At 38.2% G+C, this 20,086-nt stretch overlaps 3 protein-coding genes and 1 pseudogene across 6 annotated transcripts; 1 reads left to right on the top strand and 3 right to left on the bottom strand.

The window, feature by feature from the left end:
- The first annotated feature begins 340 nt into the window (after window positions 1-340).
- LOC137720739 (CDP-diacylglycerol--glycerol-3-phosphate 3-phosphatidyltransferase 2) lies at window positions 341-3,740 on the top strand. Its single transcript, XM_068459855.2, has 7 exons — window positions 341-1,150; window positions 1,526-1,623; window positions 1,725-1,775; window positions 1,922-2,035; window positions 2,692-2,748; window positions 2,871-2,956; window positions 3,075-3,740. The coding sequence occupies exons 1-7, from the start codon at window positions 595-597 to the stop codon at window positions 3,193-3,195; spliced, it is 1,083 nt and encodes a 360-aa protein (XP_068315956.2). The 5' UTR covers window positions 341-594; the 3' UTR covers window positions 3,196-3,740.
- Window positions 3,741-4,326: 586 nt separating this feature from the next.
- Window positions 4,327-7,094, bottom strand: LOC137720557 (glutathione S-transferase L3). The gene is made up of 10 exons (XM_068459640.2): window positions 6,853-7,094; window positions 6,603-6,674; window positions 6,453-6,513; window positions 5,994-6,080; window positions 5,618-5,716; window positions 5,438-5,540; window positions 5,276-5,352; window positions 5,017-5,124; window positions 4,780-4,860; window positions 4,327-4,698 (listed from the first exon to the last, which is right to left on the bottom strand). The coding sequence occupies exons 1-10, from the start codon at window positions 7,062-7,064 to the stop codon at window positions 4,687-4,689; spliced, it is 912 nt and encodes a 303-aa protein (XP_068315741.2). The 5' UTR covers window positions 7,065-7,094; the 3' UTR covers window positions 4,327-4,686.
- A 729-nt stretch (window positions 7,095-7,823) lies between these two features.
- Window positions 7,824-11,844, bottom strand: LOC137720634 (putative protein phosphatase 2C 38). Of its 4 annotated transcripts, none has more exons than XM_068459722.2 (5): window positions 11,275-11,844; window positions 10,419-10,836; window positions 9,428-9,810; window positions 8,570-8,806; window positions 7,824-8,383 (listed from the first exon to the last, which is right to left on the bottom strand). In XM_068459722.2, the coding sequence occupies exons 2-5, from the start codon at window positions 10,738-10,740 to the stop codon at window positions 8,156-8,158; spliced, it is 1,170 nt and encodes a 389-aa protein (XP_068315823.2). In that variant the 5' UTR covers window positions 10,741-10,836; window positions 11,275-11,844; the 3' UTR covers window positions 7,824-8,155. The 4 variants fall into 4 exon arrangements, with proteins under 4 accessions (XP_068315823.2, XP_088551349.1, XP_068315825.2 ...); XM_088695223.1 differs by having other exon boundaries at window positions 9,428-9,795; XM_068459724.2 differs by having other exon boundaries at window positions 9,428-9,795; window positions 10,419-10,895; window positions 11,275-11,758.
- A 5,496-nt stretch (window positions 11,845-17,340) lies between these two features.
- On the bottom strand, window positions 17,341-19,792 carry LOC148699062 (uncharacterized; annotated as a pseudogene).
- Window positions 19,793-20,086: the final 294 nt, after the last annotated feature.

Genomic DNA, 20,086 nt, shown 5'->3' with positions numbered 1-20,086 from the left:
TTATAGGGAACAGACAAGGGCCAAATAAGTTACATGAATAAGGTTGTGCGACGGAAGAAGAAGACGACTATACCTAAGTATTACATTTTTCTTCAAAATCTCGGTTAGGGAATAATCAACGTACCAGCTAGATTCGTCCTTGCAAATCTAATCATATCATTTATCCCAAATATAAAATGTGGCGAATTTGTGGACATTTACAAGTTACGCACTTTATTACATATATTGTAGCCAATCCAAAAAATAAAAGTGCAAATAAAATAAGTGAGAACCCTTTTTCTTTCTAACTTTGACAAAAAATAAAAAATAAAAAAGGCAAACAAACAGAGAACTAACAAGTGGAATGGAACCATGGAATAAACTTAGCTCTAGAATTCTCCAACCAAAATCAAAGCAACCCAACTTCCTTCTTCCCAAACGCAACAGATAATCAACAGCAGAAGAAGAAAGAGAGCTGCTAAAATAAGCAAACGCAGACCTCTCCAGCTTCTAGTTGTGTTAGTTTTTATAACCGTTTCACCTGAAAGTGAAGAGAGAGAGTCCTGCCGAAACTAAAAAAGCACTTTTTGTAGAAGTTGTTTTGGTTGGCCAGCCATGTCAGCCCTGGTGCTCAAAATGACCACAGCAGCCTCCTCTATATACCCCAAAAAGCCCTACCAAATCCTCTTCAATTCCATCTCCTCTCCCTCCCCTCCCCCAAATCGTAAAATCCTCGTTGCAGCATTATCGCAAACACATAAATACTCCGGCTGCAGGATAACCCCCTGCGCACCATTCCTCCCTTTTCCCCAAAACCCGTCCCCCAGATTCCCTGAATGCTTCTCCGCCTCCTCTTCCTCCCGCAACCGCAGTGACGCTAGTGGGGTTTCCTCCGAAGATCGCGGAGAGTCCTCTGGTGGGTCCGGCTCTGAGTCCGGCCCCGGTGGTGGTGGTGGTGGTGCTCTTATGGCCGATATGGGTTCGGCGAATCATAAAGGCGCCGATTGGTACGACAGCCCATTGTACCCGAACCAAGACGAATTGCTTTCTCCTCTGCAACATCAACAACAAAAACAACAGCAGCTGCAATCCCAATCCTCCTCCAAATTCCTCACCTTGCCCACCATTCTAACACTCGGCCGCGTCGCCTCCGTGCCGGTTCTCGTTAGCAGTATGATTTCGATTGAATTTTTTATTTCGTTGCAAATTGCATTGACTGCAATTGTGTATCTGGCTGATTTTTGAATCGCCGGTGTGGGTTTTGTTTGTTCTTTGACTTTTGTGTCTCTGTTGGGAGATCCAATGCAATTCGAGTAATCATATTTTGGCAATGATGTTGATTTGTATGATGTATTTTGCTAACTTTTGAATTGCCCTTGTGGTTTTCGTTTGTTTTTTGATATTGATGTCTCTGTTGGGAGCGTCAATACAATTGACATCTGGGTTTTGTATGCATTCTCGGTTTCTGCAGATTTGGTTTTGGAAGCATAATGTCCTTGCACTTGATTAGGCTAACCTTGGTTTTTTCTTTCTTTCAATGTCCTAGCTTTCTATGTCGATAGTTGGTGGGGAACAACTGCCACAACTAGTATTTTCATTGCTGCAGCAATTACTGATTGGCTCGATGGGTATATTGCTCGGAAGGTTAATTAATTTTCTTTTCAATTGATTTTGGGAATTTCAATTCTTGAGGTTGTTCATCGGGGTCAAATTATTGACTTTGTAAGAGTTTATTTGCGTTTCAGATGAGATCAGGATCTGCATTTGGCGCATTTTTGGATCCGGTAGCTGATAAGGTATTGTTTTCCCCACCAAAGTTAAAATGAAACACTTCCATTGTCAGTTTCAGCTTATTGAAATAAAAGTACTGCTGTTGTTATTATAATTCTTCTCTAAAACTGTTCTAGGGTTCTAAATTGATTGTCATTCCTGCTGAATGCAGCTCATGGTTGCAGCGACACTGGTTTTGTTGTGTTCTAGGCCTTTGGATGTTGCTATGTTTGGGCAAGTTCCATGGCTCTTTGTTGTTCCTTCAATTGCTATAATTGGTAGAGAGGTATTATATTGTTCTATTTGTCTCCTTTATTTTCTTAGTTATTAATTAATCGATTCAGGGCTTGCTTTCTTGTATGTCTTGTATTGGTGGACCAATAAAATATTTCACTGGTGTATTAGTAAGTCAAAATTAAATTTGATTGTATTTTTTGCCAGGAAGTTATGGTTAGTAGAAAAATGAAGTGTGCCTGTATTTAACATGAAAATATTTGGGCATGATCTTGAATGTAGAAAAAGTATAAAGGCATCTTCATTAAGATGTTGGGTGTGCGTTGGGCTGGGGAGGCGGGGGGGGGGGGGGGGGGGGGGGGGGGGGTTGTTTGTTCAGGATATCATGTACTTGGACAGTATGTTGAATTGCGGTTTGAAAATACATTGGCATATCATTTCATCCATGTTAGGTATAATGTGGGCTTTTACTCTTTTTTGTGCATGCGTGTGCATATTCTGCATGTGAGTTTCCAAGTTCTACTGTTTCAGGTTCATAAAACAAATCTTTTTAACCTATATTCTGCTCCAACGAGTAATTATCTTATCGGCTATTCTCTCTTCCCCCACCCAACTTTTTCATTGATCAATTATTTGCATCCTGTAGTTTTATGGATTCCTCATGTTAATAACACTGTCTCACTAATTGCTTCTGCGTCTTACTTTTAGATAACCATGTCTGCAGTTAGAGAATGGGCTGCTTCTCAGAACGCTAAACTTTTAGAGGTTTGTTTTCCTTCCCCATGCGACCTCTGAACAACTGCCTTCTCATTTCAGAACTCATAGAAGATAGTAGCTGTAACTCAGATCGTAAATTAAGTTTTCATTCAAATGATAAATATTCCCAGGCTGTAGCTGTAAATAACTTGGGAAAGTGGAAAACAGCCACACAGATGATAGCACTAACTATCCTCTTGGCAACCCGCGACAACAGGTACATCGTCTGGTTTTCTTGAATTTTGGGCTATTCTTTTTAGGTCAATACAGATGAAATAGTTTATTAGTTTAGTTTCTGACGCCATTTTCATCCATCTGTCATCCAACTTGTGCAGCCTTGGAAGACCAGAGGTTCTAGTAGCTTCTGGTGTTGTTTTGCTTTATGTTTCAGCAGGCCTTGCTGTATGGTCTTTGGTTGTGTATATGAGCAAGATATGGAAGGTACTGCTGAGGTAGTGTGTGCGCGACTCCTCTATGTTCACTGATACACATACTTCTCGATCGAGTAACCATTTCAAATGCGAAGAGGTACTTGTGAGTGCTCTCTGTACATGAACCCAGTAATGATCAATCTTGCACAGCGTTCCGCTGATAGTCAATGGAGGGGACAACACATTATTGCTAGAGATCCTGAAGCATTTAAGTAAATTTTGCTTTAATATTTTGGGGTGGGTAGTATCCTTTTGTTTAATCGCTGCCCTCGACGACTTTATATTCTCACAGATGTCATGTCAGGTTGATCTAATTTTTTGGAGTAATACCTGGATAGAGATGTTGAAACAAAATTTCTTCATTGCGTATCATATTTAAGGCGGTTATTCAATATTTTTATCTGTTCACTGATTCAGGAAGATTCTGGTTCTTTGAAGCGAGGTTAGGATGGATCATGTTGCGTTAATAAGTTGCTTCTGCAGTTTGGTGTTGGAGATGATTTATGTGCTTGTTGATTTCAGAAAGTGTAAACAAAAAGTATCTACGGTTAAATAAAGCAGCTTTCTAAATTCCCTTGGCTATTCCAACTGCTTATGGCTTTTACTTTCAAGCAGAACATTTTTTAGATTTCTGCAGGATCTTATAAGATTGATTAGTTTTCCTTGTAAGGTTGTACCAGGAAAAAGGACTGTTTGTACGTTATGTGTAGGAGTCGTTCCTTATGGCAAAATTATAGCTTGAAACGAGTGCATTAACTTTTCTGTGAGGAATGGCTTCTTACGTGTAGTTATGGTTATTTTCGTCAACTTTGTCAGAATTTTATCAAAATGAGTTATGTTGAAAGGATCATTGCTACAATTGGGTTAGAGTTGAGGGATCATTGCTCCAATTGGATTAAAGTTAGGGATTATTTCTCCAGTTGGATTAAAGTTGAGGGATCATTTATACAATTTTTCTTATTTGATATTCCATATTTGCCCCTTGATTCAACTTCTTTTACATGGGCACGTGATTCATTTTGACGGAAGTTCTAATAGAGTTGACGAAAAAAACCATAGTTGCACGTTTTAAGGAGTTGAGGGACCATTGATAATGAATTTTTAGTTGAGGGATCATTGCTCCAATTGGGTTAAAGTTGAGGGACCATGGCAACAATTTACTCAAAATCTAAGCACTTCATGTAAAATCGCTTAAAAGTGCTTCATGAAAAAATATTTGAAAAGTGCTTCTCCAAAAAGCACTTTTATGACTGACAGAAAGACTGAGAAAGTCAAGAAAACCAAGTCCCTAACAATTTGGTTATCACATAAAATTATTCTTAAAAGGAAAGCTGCAAGTACCAATTCAGCTAACTTATTACACAAGAAATGAAGATTCGCTTGAATAACTACACCCCCAGTTTTTGGGACTTATGATTTGGTTCTCCAGGTTTTCCGAACCACCATCAGTACTTTGCAACGCATACGAGCGAAACTTGGAACATCTGCATCGATTCCTAACTTTGCTATGCTGATTTCATTTCTGAGACTGCAAAACCAATGAACTAAGAAATTAGCATTTGAAAACGACGAGAATTGCCTTCCTAACATGCTGCAACAAGAAAATTACCAAAAACCGTCTCTTGTAACTTTCGACAAGCTCTTTGGGATCACGCCGCGTCTGTTTGTAAGCTACATTTTTGTCCATCTCCTACAAGAGCGATATATATATATATATATATATATATATATATATATATATATATATTCATACGAGTAACCTTTTCGATCAAATTTGGAATCCAACTTTATAATCTGAATTATGCAATACATAAACTCGTGTTTTAAACTTGGAATCTTTGTGTACCTCGATCCATGCTGCCAGTTTAGGTCTACCTGCAGTGATGTCATACTTCTTCACGTCCAATAAGAGAGGCTGAAATCTTTCAAGGAATGGAGCATAAGCTATATCCACCTGAAAGCAAGAACAAACTTAAAAAAACTTCAACTGTTGCCGAAAACTTCATATGAATTTTGTACGCGAGGATGGAGACTGTCCTGTAACGCTTAAGGAAAATGAAACTTAAACGCTAATTGACAGAAAACAGATATAGCTGCGATATTACCAGACTGAACTTGCCAAGAAAGAAGGGTCCATCTTCGAATTTGGAAAGAGCAGTTTCGATATAGTCAAATGAAGCACCTGCTTCAACACACGACTATGGTTAATAGGAGCCCAGTTTCAACTTAAATCAAATAACATCGAAAGAAGCAAGTGGTCGTCTCACCAGCTGCCTCGATTTCATCTTCTTTAATTGACGAAAACACAGATTTATTGAAGGTGTCTGTGTAGGACAGCAACTCTTCTGCAAACTCTTTCTTTGCTTGATCCTATATTTGCAGAGTATAAGGTTTTGTATAACATAGAGCAGTCAATATTCAGTAACCAAGTATTCTTGAAATCTTACGTCAGGGAACAGTGAAGGCCCTTCAAAGTGACTGTCAATGTATCTAATCAAATCAAGACTCTCTCCTTTCACTTCGTTATTGTGTTCAAGTGAAGGCACCTGCGTTCAAATTTCACATCAGACACGCCTTGTAGAGAAAATGCAATGGGAAATTAAGCACACGAATGACACAGAAATTTTGTGCAGACATAATGGCCGGAAACATCCCATTGGCTCCTTTTTCCATATAATTAACCAGTGCAGTTTCTGTGAACTCCACAACAGGGCAGTATTTTAGATGCCTTATGATACGGGAGCATTTCGTTGTAATGCAGCACAAAACAAATGAAAACAGCCTTGTAAGCTTTTAGCATATGCTCTAGTTTCAAAATTTCACCTTGTTAGCAGGGTAGACTTTCTCCTTGTACCAAGCAGGCCTGTCTTGCAGATCAATAGGAACCAACTGTATCTTTTCCTCCAATCCCTGTTCATAAGAATCATCAAAAACAGCTGAAGTACCAGCGTACTCAACACAGTAGCAAACGTCCACAAACCAGCAAGCATTAAGAGTTGCCCACAGAATCAATATCCAATTTGGTAGCTCCGAAAAAAGTATGCCAAGGAAACAGATTAAGTTTTCCCTTTTGTTTCTACTGGAACTTCAGATACAAGAATCCGATTCAGAAGTCCCAGCCCTTCTACTCTAAAAGCTTCACTTGAGAAGTTCTATTCACTTTTTGCAAAGCTAAACGACACGGATGAAATACTCTCAAAGTTCTTTTGTTCTCCTTAAGTATTTTTGCAGCCATTCTAATCAACTCAATAAAACCAAACAATGAAATGTTCTTGAAACAACCTTACAATTCCGGGCAATCCACGCACGCTGCGCATACGGGCACTGGTAAGATATATACAACCTTCAACAATCCAAAAACCCAACATTTTCCAACGGTCAGATTCAAACTGAATGCAATTAAGTACTGAAAACCTAGTAATCTACACCAACCTTGTATTTCCATCGAAGATTGGAGGTGGGTCCGATGTAGAAGTAAGAGCTGGTGGAAGAACCTCTTGCCCGCTTCCCACATAAGAACAAGAAAACCAAAAAACAAATACGCAAAACAAGATTGCTCACTAATTTATGAAGTAAAAGATGAAGACTTTTACAATTCTAGCAACTGGGTTCTTAAAAACAGAGAAGAAAGGTAAGAAATTTAGTTTGTACTGCACGAAATTTCCCATCTACTGTAACATACCCAGTCGCCATAGTTGCAGAGACTGAAGCTCTGGTTTTCTTTCCAGGGGAAGCTCGAAGACGAAGCTTGGGAGGAGACAATACGGCGGCGTTTGGAAATCTGGCTGTCACTGATATCTTGGAGAGAGAATCTGAGATGCGCGGCCAAGATTTCGGAGATGGTGATGGTGAAAAAGCAGCAGTGCTTCTCAATCTCACTTTCAAAGTCGCCATTTTGCGGTTTGAGTTGGTTTTGATTGGTTGTTACGTAGTTATGTTCTTAACGGATTTTACAGAAATTTTCCGGGAAAAAATAAATAAAAATTAGGATATTCACCCACTTCATTTTACTTCTCACACACTTTTTTAATTTTCGGCTGTCGGATCGGATGAATTGAAAAAAATCAACACATATAAATTATCAATGATGTGTGAGAAGTAAAATAGGATGTGTGGATAGCACATCCGAAAAATTATTATTTGAGAAAACTAAAGGCCAAAAGGAGAAAGAGTCTGCATTTTAGATTAAGATAAAAAATATCCAATGATTTTTGGATTTGAGCCATTGGTTAAAACAAAAGCCTAAAAAGTTATACAAACGATATGCTATTTTAAATTAATCTTTTAATATTCCAAAAATATAGCTACGTGTTATTTCTATTGGGCTTTTTAATTGTTAAATATAAATGACTAGAATTTACTGAGATACAATGGTTGAAATGAAAGAAACAAAATCTGAAAGCTGAAAACAAAATTGTGAAAATGAGTCAAAATTTAAGAAGCGAATATAAGAAATTCATGCTTCAAGCCGAAAAAAGCCTTATGTTTTCACGTCATGTAATTTAAAATACATTACTTGACATAGAGTCCGGGTGCAAGTTGAATTGGAGATTTCGATGGACATAATGCTTCCAATTTTATATTTTCAAGGCAAACATATAATATTCATGCAAATTGTAGCTCTCAAAAGAAAAAAAATTAACAATAATCATGTCATGTTCCAATGGCTAGGAACTTTCTGCAGAAATTTTCTGAGACTCTCAAGTTCTCTAGCTACTCTCTTTCCATTTATACTGAAACTTCATGTGGCATTAAATGTAAAAATTTAAAATTTAAAAAAATTTTAAAAATCCATAAAGCACAGCTATACTAAACATCAGAAGAAGAGAGAAGAAAAAGGGGAAAAAATGGAAAAAAAAGACCCAAAAATCTGCCTTGAACTCCCTTCTTTGCATAGAAAACAAAAGCTTTTGTTCGTTTCTTAGTACAAGTGAAGAAAACCAGGGGGTTTTTGAGTGAGATAGATCCATTTGAACCTCCTAAATCTAGGTGCCGGTGGCAGGGACACCACCACCTGCCTTAACGGAAAGCAGAGGCCCGTGCCCGTAGCTATGACTGACCAGATGCGAATCTAGGAACAGAACTACCACTGTGATGTCGTCGTGAAAATGTCTCCTCACGCCTCGGTCTATCTTTTTTAAGTCCGAATATCTCATTTCTCTCTTCTTTGCTGCTTCACGAAGCGCTGCTTTCACAAGTTTCCTTGCAATACCCTGCACAAATACGGGAAAACATTATAGCAGGTGGAATAGCAGCTTCAATAAAAGACAATTTCGATCTGAGATACTGAGATACTGAGCTTATGATATTGTATGGGCAAAATAAGACTGAGCGCCCGAGAGCCAGAAGATAGTTGAGTAAATACTAAAGAAAGCCAAAACTTGACAGAGGAACCGTACATTACGCGGATAGCTCTGGACAATGTCAACTGCGTCCTGATTGCTTAACTGCTCCCATAGGCCGTCTGATGCAAATATGAGAAACTGATCCTCAGGGTAGAGTTTTTGGACTAGGATAGTTGGCTCAGCTTTAAGGATCGGCTTGTTGAAGGGTTGTGATAATCTGAACTTTGCCAATAGAGGTTCTTTGTTAAATTCTTGCCTCTTCAGGTAGGCATCGCCGATGGATCTTGAAACCTGCAAGACAAGCAAACATCTCTAACATGAGTGCTGCTCTACTGTGCACGCCATGCCATCTTTGTGAAGAGGACAGGCAAATTTGGTCACGAGCGTAGAAGATTTCAATGAATGAGAATTACCAAAACTTCAAAGCAAAAATTATGCCAACCTAACCAGAGGTTTCATAGTTTATCTTAAACAAACTCTGTTCTAATTTAATTTATCCGTTATGATAGGGGAAGACAGGCCTGACCCAAGGGCTTCATAACATATACTTTCACCAAAAGACTAATAAATATTAATGTCCAAAAGATCTCAAATCATTTGTTAAAATGCACCAGAGCATTCCTCCAGCAAATTTGCAAAATTGTTCGAAGCTCCGGGTTCAAAAATAAAAGTCAATACACATAAACCTCAATTGTTTAGTTCCAAATCCATTCCAATAATGGCACCACGCCTTATTCAGGAAATATAATAAATGAAAACATTGCGAAAACTAAAGGACTTACAGACGAAAATACTCAGCCACACACAAGTCAAAGGGGAAAACGATCACTATATATGTATGCGTACCCTGGTAACAGAAAATGAATTGGAAAACATTACACGAAATTAAGAACAGATAAGAAAGTTAATCACCTGTATCAAACCCTTCACGCGCCACACCTTGTGCTTTAACATCACAATCTGTGGATCATCGGGATGCAACGAGTGCAACTCCTCTCTCACAGATTCATGACTTGCATTGTGCTCAATCGATAACTGAACTGCTTTTACCTGCTTAACGGTCTTTTCCAGTCTTCCTAGCACCACACGAGAATCCCCCGCATTTGCTATGTATAGCAGCCCACTACATACTATGCCTACTAAACAACATGCACCAACAGAAGCAAGCAGTGGCTTGATTGCCCACTGCTTCTTTACTAGAGAGAGGAACTCCTCTTCGGTCGCCAAAAATGCTTTGGCGATAACATCAGCTGACATTCCCTGATTCTCTGATGTGAACTCTGCACCACGGAAAGCTGTCAAGTCAGTAAATATATGCATTAGCTATCTAAGTAGTGGAAGTGAAACCTGCATAAATAAGATATCTGTTATACCATAAAAATTGATAACAATAGGGATTATCACGTGACCAGAACCTCAGTAGTTCGTAAATTTTCATAATTAGTATTATGACATATAATTCATGATCGAGGAGGTTGTTAATGAAAGAAAATTCAAGAAATCCAGTCCAAACCACGTGTTTTACATCTCACTCTGGAACCTCACAATTGCCATAATAATAACGAAATTCTTATCCCCACTGATCCCGATTCTGACTCAAACATCATCAGTCGAGCATTGCAAAATGAATAAACTGTCACTACAAAGATAATCCCAGACAATAAGGCTCCCACTCGAGCATTGAAATAGCTCTTGATGATCGCATGTGTAGCAAGTATGCAAGACAGATCGCACCAAAACGACTATACCTTGTTTAATACTACTTTCCTACGGTGCAAGACATAAGAAAATACTACTTTCTCAGGTTTTTTTTTTAACAATAGGAGCATTAGTTCAGTTATCACAATTACCAAACTCCTCAATCGGTCTAAAAAAGATGAATTTAGGAGGAAGAATAACGCACTCTTGATATTGTTGAACAGGTGTTCATTTAAAAACCGGGCTGTTTCTGGACCTCCGTGTCCATCATAAATTCCAACAAATGTTCCATGAGGACCTGATTCGAGGGAGCTCAATGGCCCCGATTCCAGTTGGCTATGGTCTTCCAACAAATTGTTTGCTTGAATTACTGCCATCGAGAAATCTCCATTAACATGATGCCCTGAATCTTTATGCCACAACAAACCATCAATTCGACCACTCACGTCCCCCCTATTAGAATTTTCACCCTCGAAAGATGGTTTCCAGCAAGGTGACACAAGTTTCAGAAAAGTAGTTGATACCATCCCTCACATATTCTCAACCAAATGACCCCGGAATTAAATTATTCAACGAGTCATCGTTGTGAACATGAGCTAATACTCGCGCCGCCTCTAGCTTCCCTACAATTACAAAATCCAAGAGGTGTAAATCGTCGAACTATGATCGGTATGTGAATAACCTGCATATAAATTTACGAGTAAACATTAAATTGCAAACAGAACCAAAGTCAAATTGAAAGGTGTGCAAAACAAGATAATATGAGTTTAGGAAGATAATTAACTTCCAGGTAATTATTGAAAAGGGGCACAAATAAATAAAATGGGCATGTCCAGAAACAGCACAATATTCCCAGATAATTAAAATGCAAAATAAAAACTAATAGGTATTTCAGAAAAGACACGAACTTTGTCATGAAAAAACATAAAAACCATAAATTCAATTGTCCAACATATACTTAAGACCAAACAAACATCTGGGGTACGAAAACACAACATTGAATCATAACTCAAACAACAAAAGTTCATGTCTTTAAGAATTCAAAAACAAAATCTCCATACCTTGTATTCGATATGTTGGAGCCTTGGAGGGGGATTCTTCTGGCCTTTGTCTATGACGATTCAACTACCATCCGAGAGCTCAGAAGAACATTTTTATTCGGATTAGACTGAGAACCAATGAAGCAGATTTGGAATGTTCTGACAGAAAAAAAGGTTGTCAGAAACGTGGAAAGGGTTAGATCGAAGGAATGAAGAGAGAGAAATAGAGGTAGACAGAGAAAGCAGAGAGGGGGGAGAGAGAGAGAGAGAGAGAGGGAGCAGTAAATTGGTTCTCTTTATTATTTAACAACAAAAAAAAGGGTTATAATCTTTGTTTCTTGCAGGGAAAGAGAAGATTAAGCATGGAGAAAGAAGAATACAAAGTTACAAACCCCTCGCCCTCGGTTTGAAAAAACCATGATAAGGGAGAGAGCTGAGGCCTTTCGGGTTGGATTTTCAGTTTTAGTATTCTAATTTATGGGCTGGGGTTTTGACTTTGACCTCCAACAAACCACCATTTTAGGCAGCTTTTGCTCATCTTCCCTTGCCCAACCTTTATTTAGTAACAACTCCCTTCTAATAAGTTGTTCTAAAGAATAATCATTCCCACTTTGTCAATTATATTGTGTTGTCTTTGGGAATTTCTTGGGAATATAGTTGTCAACTTGTTGCCACTATCTATTACCAAATAATTAGTATCATGTTGCATAAATCATAATAAAAAAACATATTTTATTATTTGAATTTAAATTTCATCGTGTTTGTTACAACAGTGTTATATGCATCAAAACCCAGGTTCTAATTCTCCTTCCAATAGTTCAGATGAATTTAATGTAATTATATTATCATTTGGCAAAACAAGAAGAACACATTTGGATGCATTTTTTCTCGTTGCTTTTAAGTAGTGGTGGTACATCACCCCCGTGTTAACATCTTGAAAATTTTTTTTGGGTACCGGTAACATAATAAGAGTGGGCTATATGATTGATATATACTAATCTTGGGATATGATAATAAAAAAAATCCACGTGCTATAAATTCAATGAAGTAGTAACATCACGTAGCGGTGTTTCAAGTCTACCGAAAATGTGCTCTAATGAATGTGTATGATCTAATCAATCTTGCTCTCCTAAGATCCTTATGCATATTAACCACAAAGATTATATTAGTTTAGATTCAAATACTTAAAATATTTGACAACTTAATTAAGCACAACTAGCTTAAAATGAAGGAGACCATCGTGATTGTGAGACTGGAGAGGAAGAAATGAGTTCCTTAATGGTTATGAATTAAAGCTTTTGGATCTAAATTAGTATAATTTTATGACTAATATGAATTTGATCCTCAAGATAAAAACCTTAAAAGAGCAAAACTCCTACTATATAAATTTCAAAATTTGAGCTCATTTAATATGGCAATGATCATTCCTTCAATACTCCTTTTATTTTATTTTATGTTGCTTGGTGAAAATTGAACCTTTTTTGTGGGTTAAATTTTGGTTCATGTGTTTTTTATGACATTAGACACATAGTTTTTATCGGTATGCACCAATTTGATTAAACCATATGGATTCGACATTTCGGCAGTCACTGTAACGGCAACAACTTCCTTCCAAGAATATGGGACTTTTCTCTTCTGCTTGGAGAAAATCGAAGCTTGACTTTATTTTAGCAACATAAGATTTGATGGCTTTGAATAAGTTTATTGTTCATCTCTATGCGTTTTCTTCTTGGTCTGAAGTGAAGAACTTTCGTATCAATTTTCTACACATAAGTTATAGAGGAATGTTGAAGCGCTGATTAGTTAGTAACTTAATATAACATTAACTACTTGTTCAGATGCTCTAACACGATGAATTGTTTGGATAATGAGATTATGTTATGAAGCATGTCCAAATAAATGATTAGCTGTATTAAATTACTAAGAGCGCATTTGAAAATACTCTTAAAATGGCTAAAAGAAGTTAAATCTTGAAAAAACATTTAAAGTAATACCTGGAAGAAGCACTTAACTGGTGCTTTTTAAGTACTTTTGAAATCCAAAAATATTTTCTCTAAAAGCGCTTTTAATTATTTTAAAAGCACTTCCAAACGAATCCTAACTAGTCAACACTCGTGTATTCTTGTAATTTATAACAATTTTTTATTAATTTTATTTTGCCAATATATTCATCAGCCTATATGTGAGTTTGTTTCAATTCTTAATTTGTTCACATAACCCTTTTATCAAAATTTTAACTATTTATCAATTTTAGTTGTGAATGTAGCATTTGGTTGATGTACATGTCCCTAAAATATGATATTATACACTGCCCATGATAGAATTAATGATAATTGTGACAATTCATTGTAGAGGGGGACAATGGCACTAAAAGTGTAGGGTTCTTATAATTTTTCAAAGATTTTTTAGTCAAAATGGTTTCCGAGATTAACATAACTCCTTATTGTAGTAACTAAGATTTAAAATCGATAGAAATGGTGACACACCCCAACCCAGAATGTCCACTAAGGCTCCAAATCGAGCTGTGCTGGCCGACACCTAGAAGGTGACGAAGCCATAAAGTGTAGTGATGTGGAAAGTGGGAATAAATTTAAACCTAAGAGTGCTTAAATACCAGAGTGTGCTGGTGAGCGGGAATGAACCCCTTCACACGTGACGTCAGAGCATAAGTAAAGTACAATATAGTAGGTAAGGGTTATACCCTCAGAGGTAGCCACCTATACTGAGACTCGCCAAGAATCCTCGTCAATACGAACTTTCAGCAACTAAAACCTGGAGAGGCGCAAAACAGAAAATGTGAGTGGGCAAAAAACAAAGTTTTTTAAAACACATTTCTCTTTTTAAACATTATAACCCCTAACCGTAAAACTAGTATAGTTTCCCAAAAAATAATACTACATACATATTAGAAACCATTCTCGAAAGTAATGGAAATCGAGTATATGCCATGTCAAGTACCTCGACTGTAAACATGTAAGTCAGGTGATATAATTTAATGCAGAATGATATGTTAGCCAAAGTCACCTAATGTGACATGTATGGCTAAACCTATTGCTCATCAATCCAGCTGGAGTCACCTAATATGACCTGTACGGCACTAAACATGCACACGAGTCGGAACCACCTAATGTGGTTTGTACGACAAGCTGGGTGTAAATAAGTATGCTCAAGTGTTACGATCACGTGAAGGCTGTGCAACGAATCGCAGGTCACCTACGAGTCGGAACCACCTAATCTGGTCTGTACGACAGGCTAGCACCTGACTTGGATCCAAGTTGAGCGTGCAGTGCGGGAGGTGAACGATCACGTGAAGGTTAGGCCCTGGCCACTGGCGGAGCAATAACACGGGGGTGCAGGATAACGAGCACTAAATGCATCTAAACATAACCATACTCACCGTAATCACTATCATCGTGATATACTCACCTGAAACTTACCTGGGCCTCCGCAGCATCAACAAATATTATGCATATGTATATCAATGCATATACTAACATGTAATGTAATTGACATGGCATTTAAAAACGTAAATCCATTTAACACAGTTATGGAAAAATGTAAAGCATATATACTTGTGTGTATATATATAAATATATAAAACCAAAAGCCCACTCACCTGAGGTCTGCGCTACACTCCTTAACACGAATATTGAAATGTCTCGAACGATCGTCGCCTAGAACAAATATCAAACCACGTCTCAGAATCCTTACTGATAGAACACGTAATTTAGATAAAACACATCCCCAAGGATGTTCTAGAATGATTTGAGACCCATTGACCAAAAGTCAACCGTCGGTCAAAGATCGACGGTAGGGTCCACAACCCTACGTAACTTGATCCGGAAGATCCACATCTCAGATTTCCGATCCATAACTTCCAAAGATCCACATTATGCTTCTAGAACAACATGCTAAAGTTTCATTACGATCCAACGGCTGGAGCTCCGCCAATTGCAAATTCAAGTGGCAGTTAACGTTTTATTTTATAAACTTACAATATCCAATTAGGGAAGATCTCGTAAGTCAGATTCCCAATCCGTAAGTTTCTATGGTCCTCAAATATTACGTACTATAAAGCACTAAAGTTTAGTGACGATCCAACGGTCGGATCTTTAATTGCTATAATATTCAAGTGGCTGACCTTAACGAAATTTCGCTGGATTCTGTAGATTTTGCAAATTTTTTGGGCAATATTTCGAACTCCATATCTCACTTGTTTGTCAACCAAATTCGACCCATAATATACCCAAACGAAGCTAGAGAAGTGTAGTACCTGATTGGAGTCCAAATGGTCGCCGAAGATGGCCAGAAAATGGCTTGAAAGACGGCTGTCCATGTGAAAACAGGGAAATTCGCTAGAATTTCTGGGAATCCTTTCAACGTCCATAACTTTGTCAATACTAAACGAAATCAAGTGATTCGAAAACAGAAATCATAGTTCTCGACGAGAAGAAGAGATTGGTACCTTACATGATGGCCATCTCGCCGTGATTTGACTGTAAAACACCTCGAAAGTGGCGGAGGTTGCCGGAAACTGGGTAAACTTTAAATCGTTTTAACTTTCTCATTTCTCCACCAAATCACACGACCCAAACATGAAAATTCATCTACACAACATGAGGAATTGATTTATACCTGTTTTGAGTTCAAAAGATGGCTGTCAGTCATGCCTAGAAGTCTCGGCCCAAAACCTTGTTTTTCGAACTCGAGGTTAGGATTCGTTTTCAATGAAACAAAACTCAAAACTGGGTTTATGGTGGTGAAGGCATGTAGAAAATGGTGGTTTTGATGTTCAACAAGCCGAAATTTTTGGTGATGATGGTGGTTTGTTTCACAGGAGAAAGGGAGAGCCAAGAGAGAGTTAGAGAGTTAGAGAGAAGAGCTACGGAAAAAGAAGAAAAAGAAAAAGAAAGAGGGATAGTGTTCCAGAAAAGTGGGGGTGGCCCCACGTGGCACTCATCCAATGGTCAGACAAAATACCACCTGTGTTCCAAATGGCAAATTACCAAAATGCCGTTGACGTTTAAAGGTTCTTAGAATCTTCGTTATAACTCCAAATTACATTCCGCTTGCGCCCACGCGTCCGTAACAACGAGTACTATGAGGGTACATCAAGAAAACAAGTCTTACGTGACACGACACAGCAGTCAACAAAAGTCAACGTATTTGCCTCGAAGGGCATTTTTGTAATTTCACTTATTAAAATTACAAAAAAATCGTAAAATTGGGAATGGGTCATTACAAATGGTTCCTGAGATTTTCCACTATCAATCATTTTGGTCATTTCATGAAAAAGCTCTATTAAATTAAGGGTATTTTTGTCAAATCAACCTCTCATCTTAAACTAGTGGTTTATTTAAAACAACAAAGACTTTTTACAAAAGAACAAAAATGATTGGTGGTGGATAATGTCAATGATCACTTTTTATCGATTTTAAATTTCAAAAATAAAAATGAAAAATTATGATAATCTCAATAACAACTTTGGCTAAAATGTCTTTTTCTAACCCCAATTGAAAGTACAGATAGTAAAGTGAAACAATGTTCATAGTTTAAAAAAAATTGTTGATACTTTAAAAAAATTGTATGCATTCCAAAATTTATAAAAACAGAAGACAAATTTGTATAAAAAAAAGTAGACGACCATATTTTTAAAGTGTCAATAAGAGAAAGAAACCAAAAAAAGTGCATAAGCTGGAAATACAGCAAGGTCAAGGGGCTCCATGCCAAACAAATAAAACAGCTGTCCGACGTGGCATTGCCTAAACATTTCCCGCGGACCGTTCGATGGCAGGCCAACCATGTAGTTTTATCTCTCCCTACCTAATTATCGCATCAGTCCACTCCTTCGAGACGGCGCTACGATTCGTTCCCAGCCACACGCGTCACCATCGCCAGAGACTCAAACATGGCCGCCAGCTCAATCTGAGTGGCCGCCGCCCAAATGACCTCCATAGACGAGCTCGCCGCCAATTTCGCCACCTGCTTCCTCCTCATCAAAGTACCCATCTTTTTCACCTCTTTTTTTCTTTTTTTGCCCTTTTCAATGTAATTATGATAATACATTCTGTTTAATTAATTAAATAATTATGTGAAGGATGCAGCTGCCGGCGGAGCAAAATTGATTTGCTTTCCAGAAAGCTTTTCGTTTATTGGTGCCAACTGACAAAGATGGTGACGGTCTGAAAGTGGCAGAACCTCTGGAGGGTCCAAAGGCTTGTTCCTTCCTATGGTATCTTTCAGAATTGTGTGCTGACCTTCCTTTAGAAGTATGTCCTTGTCAAGGGTTTCGGTCTTCTTCTTCAACGTGTTAACCTCCGAGTTCAACAACATGTTCTTCTCGTTGTATTTCTTCACCTCCTCCCACATCATATTTCTCTCCTCTGAAGTTTTAGGCAGTATCCCCCGAGTAACTGTTAATTCTTTCGTCGATGCCTGGAGGTCACTTTGAAGCTGGTTTATGTTCTCATCCTTCTTAAGCATCTATTAGCAAGGAACACGTCATATAACATACGAAGCACGAGATTCAAACATATTAATATCTCTACCGTTGAAATTTATACGTGATACTACGTACAGGTTACCTGCATTTCAAGGTCCTTCGACTAGTGGGTGAGACGGGAAAGGTTGTCCATTGCATTTTGCAGTTCACATCGGAGAATGTCATTTCCTCTTACAGCTGCTGCAACTTCAGCTTGCAACTGCTCAACTTCCAGCTCTTTCGGATACAACTTTTCTCTCAGTAGACTTGCTAGTAAAGTTTCTGCTTTAAGCTCATCTCATATCGTCCTACGTAAGTAAGATTGACAGCATCAGTAACAGTTTGTGTAGAATGCAAACAAAATAACTTATCCTTCCTCTAACTATGCCGAAGAACGTACTCGACAGCAACTAACCTCGGGCGTTTGATCATTTGGATATGCTGATCCATCAGCATTTTTGCACTTAGATGCTAAGTTTGAAGTGGACAGACTAGATTTTTCATGCAGCAAACCAGACATTGTCTACAAACTTCTTGCGAAGCTTTCACTTCCCCGTTTTATGCCCTGAACTTTCATTTCAGATTCAACAAAAAATTGCCCGTCGAACCGTTGCTTAGCGTCGGGAAGTTGGCCTGCTTTCCCTTCAACAAATTCGAGTAAATTTGAACATAACTGCGAGCTATTGTTTAGAATCGATAGCCCTTAACTCTGCAAGCAGGAGACTCGTGTCCGCATCTCCTTATCTACCTTGAAAGTTAACGCACCATTTTCTTTCCCACTTCCTCTCAACTGGTCTAACAAGTTTATATTCTCATGCCTAAGAGAATCAGCTTCAACCCAGAAACCCGAATGATATGGGGAACGGATGTTTAAACGGGCGAGAGGGGTAGAGGAGGAGGTAGAGTATTACTGCTTAAACGGCGTTAGAGGCCGGCATTTCGACCGTTAAGCTCCAAACGGCGAGGTTTGGCTGCGCGGTTGCTCTTGTGATGATGACTGGTGATACATGGCAGGGTAAATTCCAACAGGTTAGTCTCTAGATTCTTTTGATGTGGATTCTAGGGATTCGTAAATTGTGTTCGTTTATCATACATCTTGCGGTCAGTTTTTGTCAGGTATTATTTGTATTTAATTTTAAATAAAAATATTTAAAATAAATATTGTCAGGTTTTTGTAAGGTTTTGTCAGGTTTTTGTCATATACAATGAATGTATATGATTCATGAATCTTCAGGATCTTCACAAAGAAGATTTGGCGAGAATCCGGATTCGGGTAAATTAGTCCTAAAGTGAAAATTTTGAAAGTTTTGTCGTCTGCTGAAATTGGGGGGAGTAGCGGGTGTCCGATAGGTATCGTTTGGTATGCAGACGGGACGGAACGGAATGGAATGGGACGGGACGGTACAGGACGGAACGGAAGGGAGCGGGAGCAAAGATGCCCTCGGATGGAAACAAGGAGGAAGAAGAAGGAGACGGAGAGGTTATAATTTTGTGTTCCACGAATGTGGAACGAGTCGTTCCAGGGGGTGAGGTGGAACGAAAATTCACCCAAACTTCATCCCGTGGAACAGCTCGTTCCATCCGTTTTAGGCGCACCAAACGTGGGATGGAACGCCTTATCCCACTCTGTTCCATCCTGTCCCACGTACCAAATGGTACCATAGAGCGGGAATCGGGTGGGAATAGGTACAAGTTTGCTTGAACACACGTGGTCAAGAGGTTTGCTTAGCTAAAATTTCTTTTTCTTCTAAATTAAAAAAATTAGTAATGATAACGAGAGATATTACTATCGTAAGCTAGATTATAACGAGAGAAAGAGTTTGAATCAAATACACAGCTGGTTAATAAAGAAGGTTTTATCTACTATGACAACCCACTACTTGCTGGGGTTTTGGCTGGTTGCAAAAAATTTCACGTAAATCAAGTGCTAAAATGTATTAGATTGTTTGACAACATACTATTATCACATTTTATTTTGCAGTACATCGCATTGCTGGTACTGAAAAAGGATCCTGCGAGGATCCTTTTCTTGAAGATCTCGTGATCGTGATCATTCATCGTATATGTTCGGTAAAAAATATTTCAAAATTTAAAATTGAAAATTAAATATAAATAGTACTTAATGAAAACTGATCTCACGATATATGATAAACGTTCACGATCATGAAATCATCAGAAAAATGATCGGCGAGTTCCTTTTCCGTCGGGACTGACCCAAAATAATTAAACCTTTTTATTTTTTTTATTTTTTTATTTCCTGGACTCTAGATTTGGGATTTTTGTTTGGACTGGTGGAGGTGTTCTCATGGGCCAGACCTCACTACATCTTTTGCTTTTTATTGGGCCTTACCC

Source organism: Pyrus communis, chromosome 1 (genome assembly GCF_041283825.1).
Source record: "Pyrus communis isolate YQ-2024b chromosome 1, ASM4128382v1, whole genome shotgun sequence".
In the NCBI taxonomy this organism is placed as follows: Eukaryota; Viridiplantae; Streptophyta; class Magnoliopsida; order Rosales; family Rosaceae; genus Pyrus; species Pyrus communis.
Note: the sequence above shows the minus strand (reverse complement) of the source record. Positions and strands in the feature narration are given on the sequence as shown.